Raw genomic sequence first — 20,370 nt, forward strand, 5'->3', positions numbered from 1 at the left:
TTTTCAGCAACCACATGGTGGCTCACAACCATCTGTAATGAGGTCTGGTGCCCTCTTCTGACCTGCGGGCATACACACAGACAGAATATTGTATACATAATAAATAAATAAATAAATTTTTTTTTAAAAAAAAGATTTATTGTAGACATGGGATGAAGTAATTATGAGGAATCTTTTTTCAAAATTGTGCTGTGCTGAAATACACCCAAAGTAAACTGCCCAGGGTGAGACTCTAGAAGTTTGAACTAACTACTGAGTCGTGTTGAACCAAACTCCCTCTTGCCTCACTTGGGTGACTCTCTGCTGGCCCTGGGGGGTCACAGAGACCCCCACACATCTACCTGAGGCATAGGAAACATGGGAAGAAGGATCAGAAGGATTGTAAGAGCCAGAGATGCTTTCTTTGCCCATGAACTCTCAACAATATGGTCACCTCAACAAGGCCCACGTAATAACACCAGACATGCCAACCTGGTTAGGGAAATTTCATAAGGCCCCACCTCTAGATGAGCCACAGACAAACAGTGTCTGCTGAGAGAGGGAGAATTGATTTTCCAGAGGCAAACATACTGATAGGTTATCTCAAGAGGTCAACCCTAAGCGCGTGTACATAAGAGCTACACTAAATGGGCTCGGTAGGGTGTGCGTGTGCACATGTAATAATAATTATAGAAGAGGTCATGACTTTGAGAGGGAATGATGGGGCACAGGATGAGTTGGAGGGGGAGGGGTGTTTGGAAATGATACAAATACCACGTATGAAATTCTCAAAAAGATTTAGTTAAAAAGCAACCTTTCTTGCCAAGTATGGAGTTCCATGGTGATTGCTTAGCTTTTTTGTTGTTTTGAGTGGTTTTTAGGTTTTAGGGGCAGGATCTCCTGTAGCCCAGATTTGCCTCAAACTCACTACATAATGATGACCTTGAACTTCCCATCCTTTTGCCTCCATCCTAAGTTCTTAGGAACTCATCCTAAGTTCTGAGGTTAGAGTAATTTACTCTGCATAAATTATGGGGTGCTGGGATTAAACCAATGGCCTCCTGCATGCTAGGCAAGTATTCTATGACCTGAGCTACATCCCCAGTTCTTCCTAATGCCGTTAGTGGGACATAAAAGCTGACACAAGGAGGAGCCATGTTACAGAGCTTGAAGGGGTATAACAAGACCCGGTTCTTCTGATGGCCCAATCTTATCTATGATTGCTCCCCTGTACATTCCTTGCATTTCAGTCAAGCTGACCAAATTACAAGTCCCAGGACACAGCGTTCCTTCCTACTACCTAATGCTGACCATGGGTCCCAGTTTCTGTCTCTCCTGTTTTAAAGACTCCCTCTTCAGCAAAGGGCTTCTGTCCTCCCTCCTCAGAGATTCCCCTGTCCCGACTCTTTCCTACTGTGAAAGGAACTGTGCTATGTTCTTTTCAGGCTTAGGAGCACATCTATTTCACCTTTCCTTGTCTGCATCTCTCCACGTGTAAGAACTCAACAAAAGTTCTGCACATAGGAAATAATTAAAAGGAATAATTGGGAGTCTAGGTGGTGGTGGTGCACATCTTTAATCCCAGCACTTGGGAGGCAGAGGCAGGTGGATCTCTGAGTTCAAGGTCAGCCTGGTCTACAAGCGAGTTCCAGGAAAGCCAGAGCTACACAGAGAAACCCTGTCTCAAGAAACAAAACAGCCTGCTTGGTCTACAGAGCAAGTTCCAGGACAGGCTCCAACGCTACAGAGAAACTCTGTCTTGAAAAACCAAACAAACAAATAAATAACAAAGCAAACAAACAAAAAAGAAAAGGAATAATTGAGCCAGGGAGATGGACCAGTGAGGAAAAGCTTGTGGCCAAGCCTGACTGACACCTGTGTTTGATTACCAGGCCCCACGTGGTGGAAGAAGAACATTCACTCCTGCAGGCTGTCTTCTGACACATGCATGCCTGGTTAAGATGCACAAAATATAACTAGTATATGTAGGCTAGGGATGCGTTCAACCTCTCATTAATTAGACAAATGTAACACTGGGGAAAAGGGGTTCATCCAGACAGTGTATCTTTGTTCTTTTTGAAACTAGGTCTCACTGTGTAGCTCAAGTTGATCTTGAACGAGAAATCCTCCTGCTTCAGTCTCCCAACTATTGGAATTACAACTGTGTGCTCCCATGCTTGGCCCCAGCCACAGTGTTTTTTCAGGTCTACCGTATGTGCTATATCTGGAGGTAGACTCTGGGAACTTAGGACAGAAGAAAGGTTTGAGCCAGGTGTGGTGGCACACACATTTAATACTAGCATGAGGGAGGCAGAAGCATGTGGATATTTTTGTTTGTTTTTGCGGTTTTTTTTTATTTTTTATATTTTGTTTTTCAAGACAGGGTTTCTTGTAGTTTTGGATCATGTTCTGGAACCCACTCTGTAGATCAGGTTGGCCTCGAAATCACAGAGATCCATCTGCCTCTGCCTTTCAAGTGCTGGGATTAAAGGCATGCGCCCCTATCGCCTGGCACAGGTGGATATCTGAATTAAAGGCTAGCCTGATTATATAGTGAATTCCAGGACAGCCAGGGCTATACAGAGAAACTCTGTCTCAACCCCCTCCCCCCTAAGAAAAAAAACCAAACCAAAAACAAACAGAATTTTTTTTTATTTATTTATGTCAACCTGACACAAACTAGGGTCATCTTAGAAGAAGGAACTACAATTGAGAAAATGTCCCAATCAGACTGGCCTGTAAGCAATTTTCTCGATTAAAGATTGATTTAGAAGGGTCATATGAGAAGAAGGATCCTCAACTGAGAAAATTCCCACATAAGATATGGGTGTAGGTAGGTCTACAGTTGTGTAGTCATCTGTAGGGTGTCTTAATTAGTGACTGATAGAGAGAGACCAGTCTATTGTGGACGAGGATAAGGTGGTCCTAGGTTCTATTTTTTTTTTTAAAAAAAAAAAAAGCTTAGCAAGCCAGTAAGCAGCACTCTTCCATGGCCTCTGCATGAAGCTCCAGCCTCAGGTTCCTACCTAGTTTGAATTCTTGCCTTGGTTTTCCTCAAGAGACCCCAACATTTTGGGGATGCCAGTACCATGGGATGATCATCAAGGACAGCAGCAGTTATGGAGTGGATATTGACTTAGGATATGAAAGTCAAATAAACCCTTCCTTCCCCAAGTTGCTTTTGGTCAAGGTGGTTCATAACAGCAGTTAACCCTAACGAAGACAGAAACTGGTACCGTGGACTGGGGTATTGTTTTGACAGTCCTGATCATGTGTTTTTTGGAGGACTGTGGAATAACTTTGAACACTGTTCTAAAACAGCCATTGGGTGTTCAGAACTGGATGAATAGTTCGATAGGAATTTTGAGAGAAATATAGATAATGGAGACCTGGCTTATGAAGTTCCAGAGGGAAGTTTGAGAGTCACTTAAAGATTCTACTGGGGCCATTGAATTAAGACTCCGTGGTGTCTGGTGAGCTAGGGATGAAGAATTGACTGTGATTAACAAAAAGATACCGAAACCTCTAATAGGAAAACATTGCTTTCCTGTGGCAATTGACACTGGTCACCTGGAACTGAGAAATTAGAAGATTCCGGCATCACTGAGGTGAAATCTTCTGGGAATTATTTCTGCAGCGTCAACACACAAGAAGTGTTCTAGGAGGAGCCCAGGTTATACCTCATGCTGGCAGCTGAGCTTGGTTATTTGTAAGAGTCTCTCAGGTGGTAGTGACTTTGAAGGCTTGAAGGGGTCAAGGAGAGCAGCTGTGAGAGGCCAGGAACACCCACTGGTGAAGGTACAGCCTCAGTAGCTGACCCAGTAACACACCCAGGGTTGAAGGGGTCAAAGAGAGAAATTGAAGCTTGGTACCATGAAGAGAGCTTAAGAGAGGCTGTTGGTGAAAGTGCAGTCCAGTTGCAGCAAGAGTCCCCAACAACATGGTATTAGAGATTCCAGTACCATGGGACGACCACCAAGGACAGCAGCAGTTACGGAGTGGAGCCTGCCTGAGCCTACAAGACAAACCATGTCTGCTGTTGCAAGCTCTTTGGAGAAGCAAAAAGATTGTGAGTGAGTCCCAGAAGTCTGATTTTGCTTTTTCACACTGTGACTGTGCGCTGGTTTTTCCTTCTTGAAGTGAGGAAAAGTGAGGAAATGTTCAGTTTATTTTTTATTTTACAGTAGCCCAAAGTTGAGGGACTTTGAACTTTTAAAGGGGGTTTTGAGTTTTATAGAGACTTGATTTTTAGAGACTGATATTTTAAAAAGCTCTTGATGTGGGAGGTGATTTATGCTGTGAATATGTTTTATTGCCATTGGTTAATAAAGAAGACGCTTTTGGCCAATGGTTTAACAGAGTAAAGCCAGGCTGAAAGAGATAGAGATAGAGAGTAGGCAGAGCCATGGAGAAGCCATGTAGCCACTGAAGATGGACACGCCCAAACCTTGCTGGTAAGTCACAGCCATGTGGCGATACACAGATTAATAGTTATGGGTTAAGTTAAGATGTAAGAGCTGGCTAGAAATACGTTTAAGCTATTGGCCAAATAGTATTGCAATTAATATAGTTTCAGTGTGATTATTTCATGGTCTGGGTGGTTGGGAATGAACAAGCAGCCTCCCCCTACAAGACCTGAATTTTTAAAGTGTTTGAATTTATAGAGACTGTGAACTGTAGACTTTTAGCCAGACAGTGATAGCATAGCCTTTAATCCCAGCACTTGGGAGGTAGAGGCAGGAAGCTCTCTGTGAGTTCAAGGCCAACCTGGTTTACAGAGTGAGTTCCAGGATAGTGAGAATTACACAGAGAAACCCTGTCTCAGAAAATCCCCCCAAAACAAAACAAAACCTATGAGACTTAAATTTCCAATATATTTTATATTGTGTTACTTATTAATATGAGATCTTGGGAATGAACAAAAACAGAGGTTATTATTAAATATTGTTGTAATAGTGTGTCAAGTTGACAAGGGGTCAGTCGTTCTGACTAGTTTTATGTCAACTTGACAAAAGCTAAAGTCGTATGAGAGTAGGAAGCCTCAACTGAGAAAGTGCCTCTGTAAGATTGAGGTTTAGGTAAACCTGTTGGGAATTTTCTTAATTACTCCCCACATTGTTTTTGGTCATAGTGTTTCATCACAGCAATGATAACCCTAAGACATTGCCCCTAGTTACTTCTGGTCATGGCATTTTATCACAGCCATAAGCAGAAAACCAAGGCAATGTCCTTGAAGCTTCATAGGCTAGCAGGGACCATCCTAAGATTCCCGTTTTCTCCATCCATACCCTATCCCAGGTCCCATCCCATAAAGATGAGATACAGACTGAGCTCCTTGCCATCCTGCAGATGGTACAGGCAGAGTTCTGTGCTGACCACAGGGACCTGATCCCCACCCCTCAGCCCTCAATCCTTCCCACCCATGACCTCCAGGCCTGCCCCCTGTATGTTTGACTAAAGGGAAGGGATTGCTGAACCTGCTGGGTGAGCCCAGTGAGTCATGGACAACACAGGTGGGCAGAAGGGCAAGCGGGCAGACTGAGAGCCAGAGCCTCGGTGGCCATGGCTCTGATCGTGTGTGTGAGACACATAACAGGGCTGCCGGGCATCCACGACCGACAAGTGAAGCTCTGCTTTCGGGGTGAGACTTGCATGAATGGTCTGAGGGCTTTTAGAATTGGGGAGTTTTACATTCTTCATTCCCTAGACTCCAACTTAAATCCTTGCTATCCCATTAACCTGTCTCCCTTCTCCCCGGCTTCAACTTCTTTTCCTATTTTCTACTTTTCTTTAAGCATGGCTGGGAACTAGACACTGGCCCATGGGTGGATGAGGTAAAGGATGTGTGTCTATGGAGGGGCTGATAAATAACTAGTTTCACTTTTGAGCAGGCTTTACCCAGAAAACAAGGAAAATTCACTGTGGCCGAGAAGCAGATGTTGGTGAGGTCTGTAAAGCCAGTTCCTAGCTGGGAAGAAGTCAGTATTTTTTGAGGGGGGGCTCCATACTGGGGCACAAGGGGTCATTTCTGGGCTTGGAAGGTGTGGTCTCCAGAAATGATGTGAATCTCAGGGTTGAAAGGTCTGCCCTGGTTTGAGATGTCATTCTCAACATTAGCGGGATTAATTCTTGATTGGCAGTGAGTCTCAAATCAGCCCTAGACTGAAGTCAACTTTATGTTGGGTGGGGGTTGTTCCAGGCTTGGGAGATCAGTCCTGGAGGTAGCCTCACATTTGGACAGTTGGGAATAGACTCTGTGAGGGGCAGCCCACATGTGGTTATGAGTGTCTCCCTGTCTCCAGCTGTTTCGTTGGCCGCACTATGGATCTCCACTGGCTGGGGAGAGTCTCTCTGTACAGGTGGTCAACTGTAGCCGTGTGTTCAGCCCCAGGTAAGCAGAACTGGAGGAAGCCAGGGAATGGCTTGCTGTCACCACCTGGTTCACTCTTCTGCTCTATGCCATTCTTCTAGGCCCCTTGGGACGCTGGTGATCTCCCTGCAGCAGTTGCAAAGTGCTGGGCACTTGGTGCTGAGGGAAGCCCTAGTGGATGAGAAACTCCGAGTTTCCCCAGTGAGTACCAGCAGCCCACCATCAGCAAGCCTGGGACTTCTCCAGACTAAGGGGGAAAACTTGAGCCAGATAGCAGGGGCCACAAGCACCCCAGCTTAGGCTCCCTTCCGGTAGCCCCTGCCTGAGTCCTACATGGGCCAGAAGTAGGCTATTTCTGAGTTCTGGAGGGTAGGGTGAGTGTACTGTTGCTCCTTGGATCTGGGGTAGACTCACTTTTTTTCTTATGGACAATGATGTACCCAGTGGGATTTTCCTTGTATTTCATGGAAGGTTGCCTATCCTTAGAAGAGGTAGACCTGGCTTCAAATCTCAGATCGGCCACTTCCCACTGGAGAGCCTAGAAGAGTTCAGCACCTCTAAGCTGTTTCCACATTTACATGATGGAGAGCCAGATTTACGTTTTTATTTTTATTTTTTTAAATTCAATCATTGGTTAAGTTCAAGGATGATGTTGAGCAATAGGGATTCAACGGTAAGCAAAAGCAAATAGAGATTTGCTTTCTTGAAGCTCAGTAGCTGAACCAAGGGGGTCCAACACTGAGCAAGCATCCATGTAGGCAGAAGTAAATTTGCTGTTGGTGAGTGTTACAGAAGGGCTGGTAAGTGTAGCACAAATTCTAATTATCCTTTTGTTTGTTTCTGGTTTTTGGTTTTTCGAGACAGGGTTTCTCTGTAGCTTTGGAGCCTGTCCTGGAACTAGTTCTTGTAGACCAAGCTGGCCTCGAACTCACAGAGATCCGCCTGCCTCTGCCTCCCGAGTGCTGGGATTAAAGACATGCGCCACCACTGCCCGGCAATTCTAATTATTCTTAATTATAAAAACTTGGAATCAGATATCAGGGTCTGAAAGTTGAAGGATCAGAGCAGCCAACCACTAGAGTTCTTAGCTCTACCAATGCTCAGACCAAAGTGGTGATCCTGTCTCTATGATTCCTCAAACTGATTGCTGCCTCTGTGAAACCTCAGATTGCATGCTCAGACTGAATCCTCAGACTGCATGTTCAGACTGCATACTCAAACAATAACTCTCTCTACAAAACCTCAGACTGCATCTGAACTCGTGTCTTCTGCCTTACATTCCTCTCTCCATCCAGCCATATCACTCCTGTCTCTACCTCCCTAGGGCTGGGATCAAAATTGTGTGATCCCAAGTGCTGGGACCACCTTTGTGTGAGCTCTGTTTCTCTTTTAGACAGATTTAATCTTGCGGGGGTGGGGGGGTAGGGGTGGGGGGGCCCAGGGTGGCCTTGAACTCACAGAGATCCAATCGCTTCTGTCCCCTGAGTGCTGGGATTAAAGGTGTGTGCCATCACTGCCTGGTCTCTAGTGGCTTAGCTCTGCACTCTGATCTTCAGGCAAGCTTTATTTATTAGATTACAAACAAAATATCACTACAGATAGGAGTCTATGAGAGTATAACCAGTTTGTGACCTGGATAGGGAGGTCGAAAGAGTTTCTCTGGGGAAACAATGCTTGAGTTCAGAACTGGAGGTTCTAGGTGCTAACTAGGTAGGAATGAGGAAGTTCAGAAAGAGAAGCCTGATTGTGGAAAATCCCTGTGTGCTGATGGGGCATAGTTGGGGTGCTGAGCAGGACAGAAACCTAGAATGAGATGGAGCTGCAAAAGTTGTCAGGGACCAGCCATGCAGGGCTGTGAAGGCCAAGAACAGAGAAAGAATAGGCTCAAGAGATAACTTGCACATTGAAATTGAATTTTGCTGCTGTTTATTAAGTGTTTGTTTTATAGTTTCCAGGCTTAGATTTGTTTGTTTACAATGCTGCTGAGTCCAATACCCAAGCCTTTCTGAATGCTAGGCAAGTTCTCTACCAACTGAGCTGGATCCTCAGCCTTCAGTCCTTTTCACTTATTTCCTTTTTTTATTAATAACTGAGTGAGGTAGTTCACACCCTTAATCCCAGCAGAGGCAGAGGCAGGTGGATCTCTCTGAGCTCCAGGCCAGCTTGGTTTACATAGTGACTTCCAGACCACACTAAAACACTGTCTCAAAAAAATTATTTTAAGCATTATTTTTAAGATTTATTTATTCATGTACTTTATGTATATGAGTGCCCTGTCTACATGTATACCTGCATGCCAGAAGAGGGAATCAGATCCCATTAGAGAGGCTTGTGAGTCACCATGTTTGTCCTGGGAATTGAACCTAGGTCCTCTGGAAGAGCAACCAGTGCTCTTAACAGATGAACCATCTCTCTAGTCCCTTAAACATTTATTTATTTAGTTAGTTATTTTGATTATTTTGGTTTTCTGAGACAGGGTTTCTCTGTGTAGCCCTGGTTGTCCTGGAACTCACTCTGGAGACCAGGCTGACCTCTGAACCCAGAGATCCAACTGCCTCTGCTTCTTGAGTGCTGGGATTAAAGGTGTGTGCCGCCACCACCCAATCAAACATATTTTACGTGTGAGTGAGCATATGTGTAGAAGCTAAAAGACACCTTCTAGGAGTTGGTTCTCCTCCTCCCCCTGTAGGTGCTGGGCATCAAACTCAGGTTGTCAGGCTTGCCAGCAAGCATCCTTGAACCTGCTAAGCCATCTCCCCAGACCATTGCCCTGAGTTCTCAAGAAGGTTGTGGATATTTTAAAAATAATATTCTTTATTAATTCTATGAGAACTTAAATCATTATATTTTGATCATATTCATTCCCAGCTCTTCCCATGTGTCTCCTGTTCACCCTCACCTCCTTTCCCACCCAGCTGTGAGTTTTCTTCTTCTTCTTTTTTTCATCCCCTGACAACAGTTCAGTTTGCATGGCCCAACTACTCTTAGGAGTGGGGCCTGCCTTGGAGTGTAGCTGACCTACCAGGGGTCATGTCATTAAAACTGACACCACTTCTTGTAGCAGCTACCAAATGCAGAAGATTGGGAATGCTGACATTATCGATAGTCAGAGAGGAACACATTACTACAGACATTGCCCAAAGTGTCTCTATTTGCAGAGGGCTTGTAAGGCATTGTTCTGGTACTCTCTTAGCCCCATGTCAGTTTGGGGGGACCCACGGGCACCCTATCTTTTTCAGATCCAGGTGGAGCTTGACTTAAAGTATCAGCCCCCTGAGGGAGCTGCTGGAACCTGGGCGGAGGAAGACTTTGGGACACCCATTCGAGACAGGTAATCTTCTAGAAACTTAAGCAACTCGCCCTGAAGAGAAAAAAAGGAGCATTCACCCCCTCTCTGGTCTGCTGGGCACTGTGACCCTGAGCGTGTTCTCACCAGGTTACCATTTAGAGGTCAGGTCTCACCCTCTCTGTTCTCCTCCCAGCTCAGAACTGATCATCCCCAATATGGGCTTCCAGGAGACGGAGTAAGTATGTGGGAGTTGGCTGCGAGCCACAGGGGTCAGCCTGGGGAGTTAGTTCCAGGGTCTGAGATTTGGATGAATGAATTATAAGGTCAGAGGTCAATCCTTGCAGTAGGTTTGGGTTCTGAAATTAGAATGATGTGATAGCATATACCTTTAATCCCAGGCAGATCTCTGTGAGTTCAAGGCCAGCTAGTCTACAAAGGGAGTTCCAAAACTGCTAGGGCTATTACACAAAGAAATCCTGTCTCAAAAAAAAAAAAAAAGAAAAAAAAAAAAAGAAAGAAAGAAAGAAAGAAAAAGAAAGAAAAGAAAGAAAAGAAAGAAAAGAGAAAAGAAAAGAATTAGTCTCAGAATAAGTGTGTGTGTGTGCGGTCAATCTGAAGGTCAAAGGTCAATCCTAAAATAAGCAAAAACAAGGGATACCCAGCAACAGGTGACAGGTTAGGCATGACCTTTGAGGGCTTTTCCCGTCAGGCCCGGGGAGGCCCGGCTGGAGCGTCGGGCAGTGGCTCTGGGCCGCAAGCTAGCTCGAAGCCTAGGAACACAGGATGACGGAGAGAATGAGCTGGAGCTGGAGCCGGAGCTGGAGGACGAGCCTGACGTGGAGATTTCTGGGGTGGTGTTCAGCCCCCTCAAAAGGTAAAGTGTTCTCACGCCCCGTCAGTGAGTCAGTCTTTCTCACACACGTAAGGCCACACCCATCTACACCAGGTGGATACTCGGGCGTCAAGGGTCATTCCCTTATAGACCCACACAGTCATGGTCAGAGTCAGTTATAGTGGCTCACACCAGTTTGTAAAGAAATTTGATTAGGATAGGTTTTGTCAGTGTTAGAGCTCTTAGAACAGTGTTGGCACCTAGCAGATCTCAACCAACTTTGTCTGAGCAAACAAATGGGTTCAGAGCTCCAGGACTGAGTCAAACTCTGGATGTAGGTCTGAGATGAAGGCAGAGCAACGCAATCTGAGAGGACTTAGACCTCAAAAGTTCATGGTGCAGAGCCGACATGCCAGCACCAGGCAACTGCGTGTGTGGGTGGGTGAGGAAGGTGAAGTAACGTTGACCCTACGCTTCTCTACAGCCGCACCCTAGGCCTGCCCCGTGGGGATCCCTTCCAGGTGTGCAGAGCCCAGGACTTCCAGGTATGGCTCTTGTGCCATATTCTAACCCTCGTGGAACCTCCCAGGGTTCTCCCCTTATCCAGGCAGGTCTCACTCTCTTCCCTCTTTTGCATTCCTTACTTAGGTCGGGGTTACAGTACTTGAGGCCCAGAAACTGGTGGGAGTCAATATTAACCCCTATGTGGCTGTGCGCGTGGGGGAACAACGCCGCGTGACCACAACACAGCGTGGAACCAATTGCCCCTTCTACAACGAGGTGAGCGCGATCAAGGAAGAGGGTGGGCCTGAGAGAATGGGGGTGGGGGGTGTGAACCAGACAGGCCTCATTCCTGGAGAGGGCGGGGCCTGGATGCAAAGATGCGCGGTTCTGGGAAGGAAGAGTGTGCAGGCATCTTTTAGGAAAGGGACCGCATTTCTTTGCACGATTTTGGGGCCAGCTGAATGAGCCCGTCACACCTTCTCTCCCTTCTCTTTTCTCACTCAACCCAGTACTTCTTGTTCGAATTTCACAAGACTCGGCTCCATCTACAAGACTTGCTGCTGGAGATCACTGTGAGTAGGAAAGAGGATTGGTCAACAAAAGGACAGTGCCTACCTGAGTATGTAGGTGGCTGAGGCAGGAAGAGCGCCATGAGTTCAAGGCCCTGCCAGGGCTATAGAGTGAGACTCAACGAAGGGGCGGGCAGTAAGGGGCCAACGCACCAGGACTAACACCTCTCTCCCCAGGTTTTCCACTCGCAGACTCTCCCATTTATGGCCACTAGGATAGGCACCTTCAGGATGGATCTGGGCGTGGCCTTGGACCAGCCAGGTATTGAACCCTCCTATCACTCAAACTCATTCACACGCACCAAGACTCCAGAAACTGAGCTCTCTCTGGTCACTCACCCACGCTGTTCCTCGTGCACTAACTTCTGAGATAGCTATCTCTTGTGAAGGCTGGCCTTTCTTGTACTCGGGCTGTTCTCTCTAGGGGGACCGGCTGCTTTGACCCAAACCCCAGCCATTGTCCAATGTCCTGAAAGGACTCACTCCTCGTTCTGTCCCTCTATCCTTAGATGGGTACTTCCATCAAAAGTGGGCTCCTCTGCATGACCCCCGTGACACCCGCTCGGGGACCAAGGGCTTCGTCAAGATCACTTTGTCTGTGAGGGCACGTGGGGACCTTCCCCTTCCTCTGCCACCCCCGTGCCCGGGGACCAGTTCAGACATTGAGAAGTGAGCTGGGGTGCGGTGGGAATGGAGAACTAGATGAGACCTGGCCTGGGGGGTGGGGGTCAGAGGAGCAGAGGGGCTCAGGCTCCAGCTTTACTCCTCAGTGTGGGCTCTTCCTAGGAATCTACTCCTGCCCCGTGGGGTGCAGGCCGAGAGGCCATGGGCTCGCCTGCGTGTACGCGTCTACCGTGCAGAGGGTCTTCCCACAGTGCGCACAGGGCTACTAGGCAGTCTGGCCCGTGCCCTGCATGACCAGCACGTCCTCCTGGACCCGTATGTGCGGGTGAGCTTCCTGGGACAGCAGGTAAGTCACTCCTGTCCCCCTATGCCTCACCTCGAGTATTTTAAAAATTATTTGTTAAAGATATCTTCATTTGCTGGGCAGTGGTGGCACACGCCTTTAATCCCAGCACTTGGGAGGCAGAGACAAGCTGATCTCTGTGAGTTTGAGGCCAGCCTGGTCTACAGGGCTAGTTTCAGGATAGGCACCAAAGCTACAGAGAAACCCTGTTTTGAAAAAGAAAAAAAAAAGAAAAAGAAAAGATATCTTTATTCATTTTGAGACATGGTTTTGTTATGTAGCCCTACCTGGCCTGGAATTTAGAGATCTGCTTGGTAGGATTACGGGCACGCGCCACAGCACCTGGCTATTTTTATTCTTAATTATGTGCATGCAGGACTATCTGTGTGGAATTCTGTGCACTTGAGTACAGGTGCCCACGAAGGCCTCTGCAGCTGGAGTCACAGATGGTTGTGAACTGCTCCATGTGTGGACTAGGAACCAAAAACAAGCAAACAAACAAAAACCGCTCCCTGGAAAAGCAGTCGCTCTTAACTAACCACCAAGCCATCTCTCCAGCCTTTATAATTTGTTCTGTGTACGTGTGTGGGTGCTCTGAGTGCCGTGGCACACGTCTGGAGGTCAGAGGACAACCTACAGGGACGACCTGGGGACCAAACTCAGGTCATTACAGAACCATCTTCTGGACCCGCACTGACCTCCTCCACCCGACTTTCCTTCAGGGTGAGACTTCGGTGCGTGGAGAGGAGGCGGCGCCCGAGTGGAACGAGCAGTTGAGCTTTATGGAACTCTTCCCGCCACTAACGCGTAGCCTTCGCCTGCAGCTGCGTGACGATGCGCCGCTCCTGGATGTGGCACTCGCCACGCACGTGCTGGACCTGAGGCAGATCTCGAACTCTGGCCGCGCGGGTGAGGATGACTGGCCCGTGTGGGGCACCGTCTGCCCTGGCTCACATTAGTCCCTCAGAACAAAGACCATCCTTAGAACACAGGCACATTAGGTAGAACCATCGTTTCCCCAGAAGGAACTGTTCTAAGCCAGGCTCCTCCTTCTGACCATGACCCCGCCCCTGGCTTCACGAGCTCAAACACAGTGGTTGCTCCAGTCAAGCCTTGCTGTGTAATGACCACTCTGAAATCTGAGGTTTCAGTATCCACCATCCAGCACCTCAATGACCACATCGGTAGTTCCACCCCAGCCTCAGCTCTCCCTAAAGCCTAGGGAGGTCCTCGGTTTGCTACTGTTTGTCACAGCTCTGTTCCCTCCTCTTCCCCTCCCCCATCTGGAGGATACAAGGGTGTACAGTCCAGAGCAGTCTCCGTTTACCCTGTGCTCCCCTCCAAAACCTGTTCTTGGGGCTGGAGAGATGGCTCAGCGGTTAAGAGCATTGCCTGCTCTTCCAAAGGTCCTGAGTTCAATTCCCAGTAACCACATGGTGGCTCACAACCATCTGTAATGAGGTCTCGTGCCCTCTTCTGGCTTTCAGGCATACACACAGACAAATTATTGTATACACAATAAACAAATATTAAAAAAACAAAACGAAACAAAACCTGTTCTTGTCCCCCACAGCGGGGTTTAAACCCACTTTCGGTCCAGCCTGGGTGCCCCTCTATGGCTCGCTCCCCAGTGGCAGGCTCCGGGATGGTCTTCAAAGTCTCAACGAAGGCATTGGGGAAGGCATTTGGTTCCGGGGCCGACTTCTGGTAGCTGTGTCCATGGAGGTGTTGGAAGGCAGAGTTGAACCTAAGTCCCCCAAGACCACACAGCGGTCCAGGTTGTCCCGACTCACTGGAAAGAAGAAAAAAAAGAAAGCCAAGCAGGATCAGATACCCGCTGCTGTTCTGCAGCCTGTGGATGCCAGCGCCAGTGGGGATGCACCTGAGATTCCGAGTGCGATGGAGGTGGAGGTGGAGGAGTTGCTGCCTCTGCCAGAGGTGGGGGTTGTTGGTGGTGACCCTCAGCTCTGGGCCTGTAAATCCCCTTCCGAGCATTAGACATCGTGATGCTGTTTTCAATTTGGGAACGTGGATATGAATTTAGTGTTTGGGCACATGTGTGCTGATGTAATACATGGCTTATATAGAGGGAGTGGGCCAGGGAGAATCAGTCCCCTAGACTAATGTATGGGTGAGCTACCAGGGGCCAAGGAGGAGGTAAGACACTCCCAGAGTCCCCTGGACCTTAGTATCTTTCTGTGAGCATTGTGAAGAGCAGACTGCTCCTTGGGAGGGTGGTAACTGATCTAATTCTCTTTCCTAGAATGCCCTGGCACCCTGTGAAGATTTCCTGCTTTTTGCAGTGGTCTTTGAGGCCACCATGATTGATCCTTCACTGGCCAAACAGCCCATCAGCTTGGAGATTTCCATTGGTGTGTGACCTAGAGGAGCACTGAAGGTCATGGGGTTGAGAGTGGGCCCTCTTGTTTCAGACTTTAGGCCACAGGAGGAACGGTCACCTTCAGGGATAGTGGTGGGTTCTACCCTTACTGAGGGAGAGGCTGCGGAGGAGGAATGCATCTAAACCTCAGCCTGACGTTCTGACCTTTGATCCTCTGTTTGATCCTCTGTGGGGGGCCAGGTCCTGCAGGATGCAGAGAGGAGCAATTGGGCCAAAGGTCAAGGACTGATGAAACTCAAGATAGCACACTGGAAGCTCAACCTCTCCTGGGATCTGAGGACAGAGGGTCAGGGCAGGAGGAGGAAGAGTTACTGGGGACACCTGCTCAGTGGCCTGAGCCTGTGGATGGCAATGGGTGAGTGATCCGAGTGACTTGTCAGAGGGTATAGACAAGCCCCAAACAGTCAGGATGCCCCCAAACCCCTCCCTTCTCTCTGTTTGGCCCAGGCCATACCTCTGCTTGCCTCTGCGTCACCGAAAACCTTGTCTACATGTATGGAGCCGCTGGGAGGATTACACTTGGCGCCTGCATTGCAGCAACAGCGTGCGCAAAGTAGCAGAGAGGCTGGTGAGAGCAAGGCGGCCCCCTAAGGGAAAGGCCCAGCCACAGGACACCAGAGACTCAGCTTTTGAAGGCTCCAAAATAGACATGAATGGGGTGGAGTTCATACCTTGTTGGTGTAGGACCAGGAAATGGGTAGACAAGGCTCAAAGTTTCTTGGCAAACTGAGGGGAACAAAATTGTGGGAGCTTGGAGAGGGGTGGGTAGAGTGATGGATGGGAATGGAGACAGAAGGGCTAGAGAAGCCGACCGGTGGTATGCATGGGTGGGGTATGGGCCAGGGACCCTCAAGACTTCTGCTGGAACCTACACAGGACCAGGGCCTGCGGGAGGTTGAGAAGATGCAGCGCAGGTCGAGGCTGGGTGCCTGCACACGACTCAAGCAGACTCTGGAAGAGCTGGTGGCTGGGAGCAGGTGAGCTGAGCTGAGTCAGTCCAGGACCTGCCGATCCCTGGCCAGTTTTGGGATGAGCAAGAGACTCAAGGTCATTGTCTAGACCAAGGGTAGTTTCAAGCTGCATTTATCCAGTACCTATAGAAGAAAGAGAATGAGAAATGTCCGTATCAATGGAATGTGATAGAGATCACAGGGTGTTGGGCTTCTACAGCTTTATAAGGCTCCTTTCCTCTCCTCTTCTATGTCCTGAGAAAGGAAAACCTCACCCTTCTCCATCCAGCCTAGCCAGCTTCCGCACCCATTTGTTGGTCCTTCCTGATTCATTGCTTCCCCAGTTGCCCCTCTGTGATGCTGATTTAATCTTCCTTACCTCCTGCATAACCATTCTGCTGCCATCTGACTCTCCTCATCCTTCGCTAGTCCGTTCCCAGTTTTACCCTCTAACCACGTGAACAAGTTCTCGTCGCTTTCACCTTTCACCCACCCTGCTATGAATCTGATAACCTGCCCAGACACTTGGGTCCCTATCTGACACTTTTCTCAAGAGTTTTCTCTTCATTCAGCAAACACTTCTGGCACTTGCTATGTCTTTGCAGTGACCATGGTTTCTTCTCTGGGTGACAGGAGAGAGCCACTGAAGGTCTTGAAATTTTAATTCATGACTTTAGGAAGGATGAGCGGGAGAGTGATGGTGTGAGAGAAGACAGGACTGCTAAAGACGGCGTTGTAATAGTTTAGGTGATAGGAGATGAACTGAACCGTGCAATGGGAATGACGTAAACAGATTCAAAGGAGGCTGGGCATGCAGTCAATCCCCAGCACTGCAGCAACCAATCCCCAGCAATCAATCCCGAGCACTGCAGAAACCAGGCATGGTGGTGCAAGTTTGTAGCCCCAGCACTTGGGAGGTAGAGGCAGGAGGATCAGAAGTTCAAGGTCAGCCTAAGTTTGAGACCAGTGTGACATGCACAAGATCATTGTCTATAGAAAAAAACAAAAACAAAAACAGCCCAGGGTTCACAGTTGGCATTCGCAGAGCATGGCTAGATGTAGAAGAGGAAAAAAAAATGTGTTCAGTCACAGATCTTAGTCCAGTATCTGTGACTTTTCTCATTGCTGTGAAAAACAGTTCTCCAAAATGACTTAAAGAAGAATTTATTTTGGGGGTACAGTTTCGGGGGTATCATTCGTTGCAGCAGGGAAGGCATTCCAGCAAGAGCAGGACACAGGTGACCACGCTGCATCTACACTCAGGAAGCAGGGGTGACAACCGCATGGGGCTCAGCTCACCTTCTCCATTTTATTCAACCCAGGACCTCAGCCCACGAGACAGTGCCATCCACAGTTCTGGCGGGTCTTTCCAGATAAACTTACCCAACCTAAACTGGGCAGTGGTGGTGCACACCTGCAATCCCAGCACTTGGGAGGCAGAAACAGGAAATCTCTGTGAGTTCAAAGCCAGCCTGAACTTCAGGGCTAACTTCAAGAAAGCTAGGGCTGTACAGAGACCCTGTCTTGAAAATAAAAGGGATGGGGGCAGGGGATTGGAGAGATGGTTTTTAGAGCACTGACTGCTTTTCCAAATGAACCCGGGTTTAATTTCTAGCACTCATATGACAGCTCACAACTGTCTGTAACACCAGTTTCATGGGACCCAACTCTCCCACACAAAAATATACATGCAGGCAAAACACTAATGTTCATAAAATAAATTTAAAATTAAAAAAAGAAAAAAATTTAAGATTTATTTCTTTATCATGCATGCAGTGTTCTGTCTCCATGTATGTCTGCAGGCCAGAAGAGGGCACCAGATCTCATTAAAGATGGTTGTGAGCCACCATGTGGGTGCTGGGAATTGAACTCAGGACCTCTGGAAGAGCAGCCTGTGCTCTTAACCACTGAGCCATCTCTCCAGCCCCCCAAAAAAGAAAAATTTTAAAAAGGTATATTTACATTGAGAATCTTTACAAAGTACATCTGGCCTCTTTCATAAAGATGGGTACTGATAGCTCAGAGAGAGTGCCCAAGATTTAGGATCTAGGGAAACTGACTGGGATAAACATGCCTGTGGGTATCAGGATTGGCCTGGCCCTAAAATAATATAGAAGTTACTTAGGCTGTTGTAAAGTACAAGTAACATCTTTCATGAGGATGGGTTTTTTTTTTTAAAATATTTATTTATTTTATCATGTATACAATATTCTGTCTGCATGTATGCCTGTAGTCCAGAAGAGGGCACCAGACCTCATTACAGATGGTTGTGAGCCACCATGTGGTTGCTGGGAATTGAACTCAAGACCTTCGGAAGAGCAGGCAATGCTCTTAACCGCTGAGCCATCTCTCCAGCCCCATGAGGATGGGTTTTAAGGCTTACAAGCAATGCTCAAGTCTTAGAGGGGAAAGGGCTGGGATAAGTAAAATATAAATTCTAGGAGATACGGACAGAGCCTGGCTCATCAGACAGCAAGGGATCACCAGATTGTAAACTACAGCTGAGCACCTCATTCCATTGAAGAGACAAGTGATGTGTTTGACTTTCCCCGGCTTCCTCAGAGCTTATCTGTATGCACAAAGATGTGTTACTCTCTACATAATTTATGGAGGAGCAAAGAGGCCAGTGTGACTTGGGTTGTCCTTCATTGGGCTAGACGTGTTTAATGAGGACGGAGTTAATGGACCAGATGTGCCGAACCTTTCAGGCCATTTTTAGAGTTTGGTGTTTTACCCTTAGATGAGAAGCAGCTGCAGTAGAACAAAATAGATGGAAAACAGTTGACAGCATTCTGGGTGCAGTGAGGGAGTGACGGCCTGAGTGGAAATGATGACCACTTAGCCTGGGTAATCCTGCAGGAAGATGGGAGAAGTGGTCAGATGCCAGATGCTAGTGTAGATGTGCATATTACATGCATGTAGTGCTGGACATTAAACTCAACCTCATTCATGCTAAGCATGTGCTCTATTGCTGAGTCATATACCCATCCTGATTCTGAATTTTTTTCCCTGACGCAAGTCTCTCTGTGATGTAAATATTACAGCCCTGGATGGAAAGGTATCCTGGCAGTCTGAAGCCAAGGATTACCTACAGCTCTGTCCCAGTGGGAGACAGGTTCCCCAGTAAAGTGTTGTAGGAAAGGTTTCCCTAATGCAAGTGTAGCAACTCTGCTCCAGCTGGGTTGTCACAGTTCTGCTCTGTTCTCTCAGCTTCCCCGAGTATAATCATTCTTTCCTGCAGTATAGCAGTTCTGCTCCAGCAAGAGAAAGTTTCCCCAGCCGAAGTGTTACAGCTCTGCTCTGCTCTGCTCCAGTGAAAGTTGTTAGAGCTCTGTGTGCTGAGGGAGTTTCCTGGCGGGAATGTATCAGTTCTGCTCCGCTCCAGACGCAAGAGCTGCTTTATCTCTGCTCTGCTTGAGGAAAGTTGTTACCACAAGCCTTATCAAGAGATTTATTTGGATGGAGATCCAGGAGAGTGGCTACCTCTGCCAGGGTGGAAAAGGGCAGCCCCAAAATGAACTGATACAGGGCTTATACATAATTTCTTAGGGGTAGACCTTTTTTGGTTTTGTTTTGTTTTTTGTTTTTGTTTTTTGAGACAGGGTTTCTCTGGATCTTTGAAGCCTATCCTGAAACTAGTTCTTGTAAACCAGGTTGACCTTGAACTCACAGAGATCCGCCTGCCTCTGCTCCCCCTACTCCCCCTGCCCCCCCCCCCCGCAGTGCTGGGATTAAAGGCATGCACCTCCACTGTCCAGTTTAGGGGTGGAACTTTCCAAGGTGGAGATTTTCAGGGTCGGGGAATCGGTAGGATTTCATTTCCTGAGTTTGAGACAAGATCAGAGACTGGTTGGATTTCATGCTTGATTGGGTTTCATGCTCTAGGATTGGTTGGTTTTTGTGCTCTAGGATTGGTTGAATTTCAGTTCCTAAATTGGTCATGGTTAGGGGCAGAGTGTGTTTCTTTGGTTCTGGTCTCAAGGCCAGGGTTTTTTTTCACTGGCACTTTACCCTATAGTGTAGCCCTAACTGTTCTGGAACTCGCTCTGTAGACCAGACTGGCATCAAACTCACAGAGATCCGCCTGCCTCTGCCTCTCCCCCCTCCCCCGAGTGCTGAGATTAAAGGTGTGTGCACCACCATCTCCTGGCACTGGTTCTGGATTTTTAAGAAAGAATGTAAATAATTTGCTGATAGATTAAGGTAAAATATGACAGAGCAATTGAAAGTTTGACTTCTATGTGTTTTTTTTAAATCCTTAATTGCAAATGCGAGGAGGGGAGGAGGTGAAAATTTTTAACAACAACAACAACAATAATAATAATAATAATAAAGAATAAGAACTGATAAGATGAAAAAAGATTTTATTTTTAATTGCATGCATTTGTGTGTATGTGTGCATACATGTACATTCATATCATGCTAGGATAGGGAATTTAGAGAACAGTTTGTAGGAGTTGGTTTCTCATATTGGTATAAAGGTAGCCAGCATCCTTTCCCCCTGAGCCA

At 47.4% G+C, this 20,370-nt stretch overlaps 1 protein-coding gene across 2 annotated transcripts in view; it reads left to right on the forward strand.

The window, feature by feature from the left end:
* The first annotated feature begins 5,485 nt into the window (after positions 1-5,485).
* Positions 5,486-20,370, forward strand: part of LOC125398715 (fer-1-like protein 4) — a 36,913-nt gene continuing 22,028 nt past the window's right edge. For both annotated transcript variants that reach the window (XM_087911077.1, XM_087911078.1), the window contains exons 1-19: positions 5,486-5,620; positions 5,871-5,926; positions 6,282-6,370; positions 6,451-6,550; positions 9,589-9,680; positions 9,832-9,873; positions 10,348-10,512; positions 10,955-11,015; positions 11,119-11,250; positions 11,484-11,546; positions 11,721-11,805; positions 12,053-12,212; positions 12,330-12,513; positions 13,233-13,419; positions 14,084-14,448; positions 14,774-14,882; positions 15,092-15,266; positions 15,359-15,479; positions 15,788-15,888. In XM_087911077.1, the coding sequence (XP_087767203.1) occupies positions 5,542-5,620; positions 5,871-5,926; positions 6,282-6,370; positions 6,451-6,550; positions 9,589-9,680; positions 9,832-9,873; positions 10,348-10,512; positions 10,955-11,015; positions 11,119-11,250; positions 11,484-11,546; positions 11,721-11,805; positions 12,053-12,212; positions 12,330-12,513; positions 13,233-13,419; positions 14,084-14,448; positions 14,774-14,882; positions 15,092-15,266; positions 15,359-15,479; positions 15,788-15,888 (2,366 nt within the window). In that variant the 5' untranslated portion in view covers positions 5,486-5,541. The remainder of the gene's footprint in view (positions 5,621-5,870; positions 5,927-6,281; positions 6,371-6,450; positions 6,551-9,588; positions 9,681-9,831; positions 9,874-10,347; positions 10,513-10,954; positions 11,016-11,118; positions 11,251-11,483; positions 11,547-11,720; positions 11,806-12,052; positions 12,213-12,329; positions 12,514-13,232; positions 13,420-14,083; positions 14,449-14,773; positions 14,883-15,091; positions 15,267-15,358; positions 15,480-15,787; positions 15,889-20,370) is intronic.

This window comes from Myodes glareolus, chromosome 10, assembly GCF_982192425.1.
Source record: "Myodes glareolus chromosome 10, mMyoGla1.1, whole genome shotgun sequence".
Classification (NCBI taxonomy): Eukaryota; Metazoa; Chordata; class Mammalia; order Rodentia; family Cricetidae; genus Myodes; species Myodes glareolus.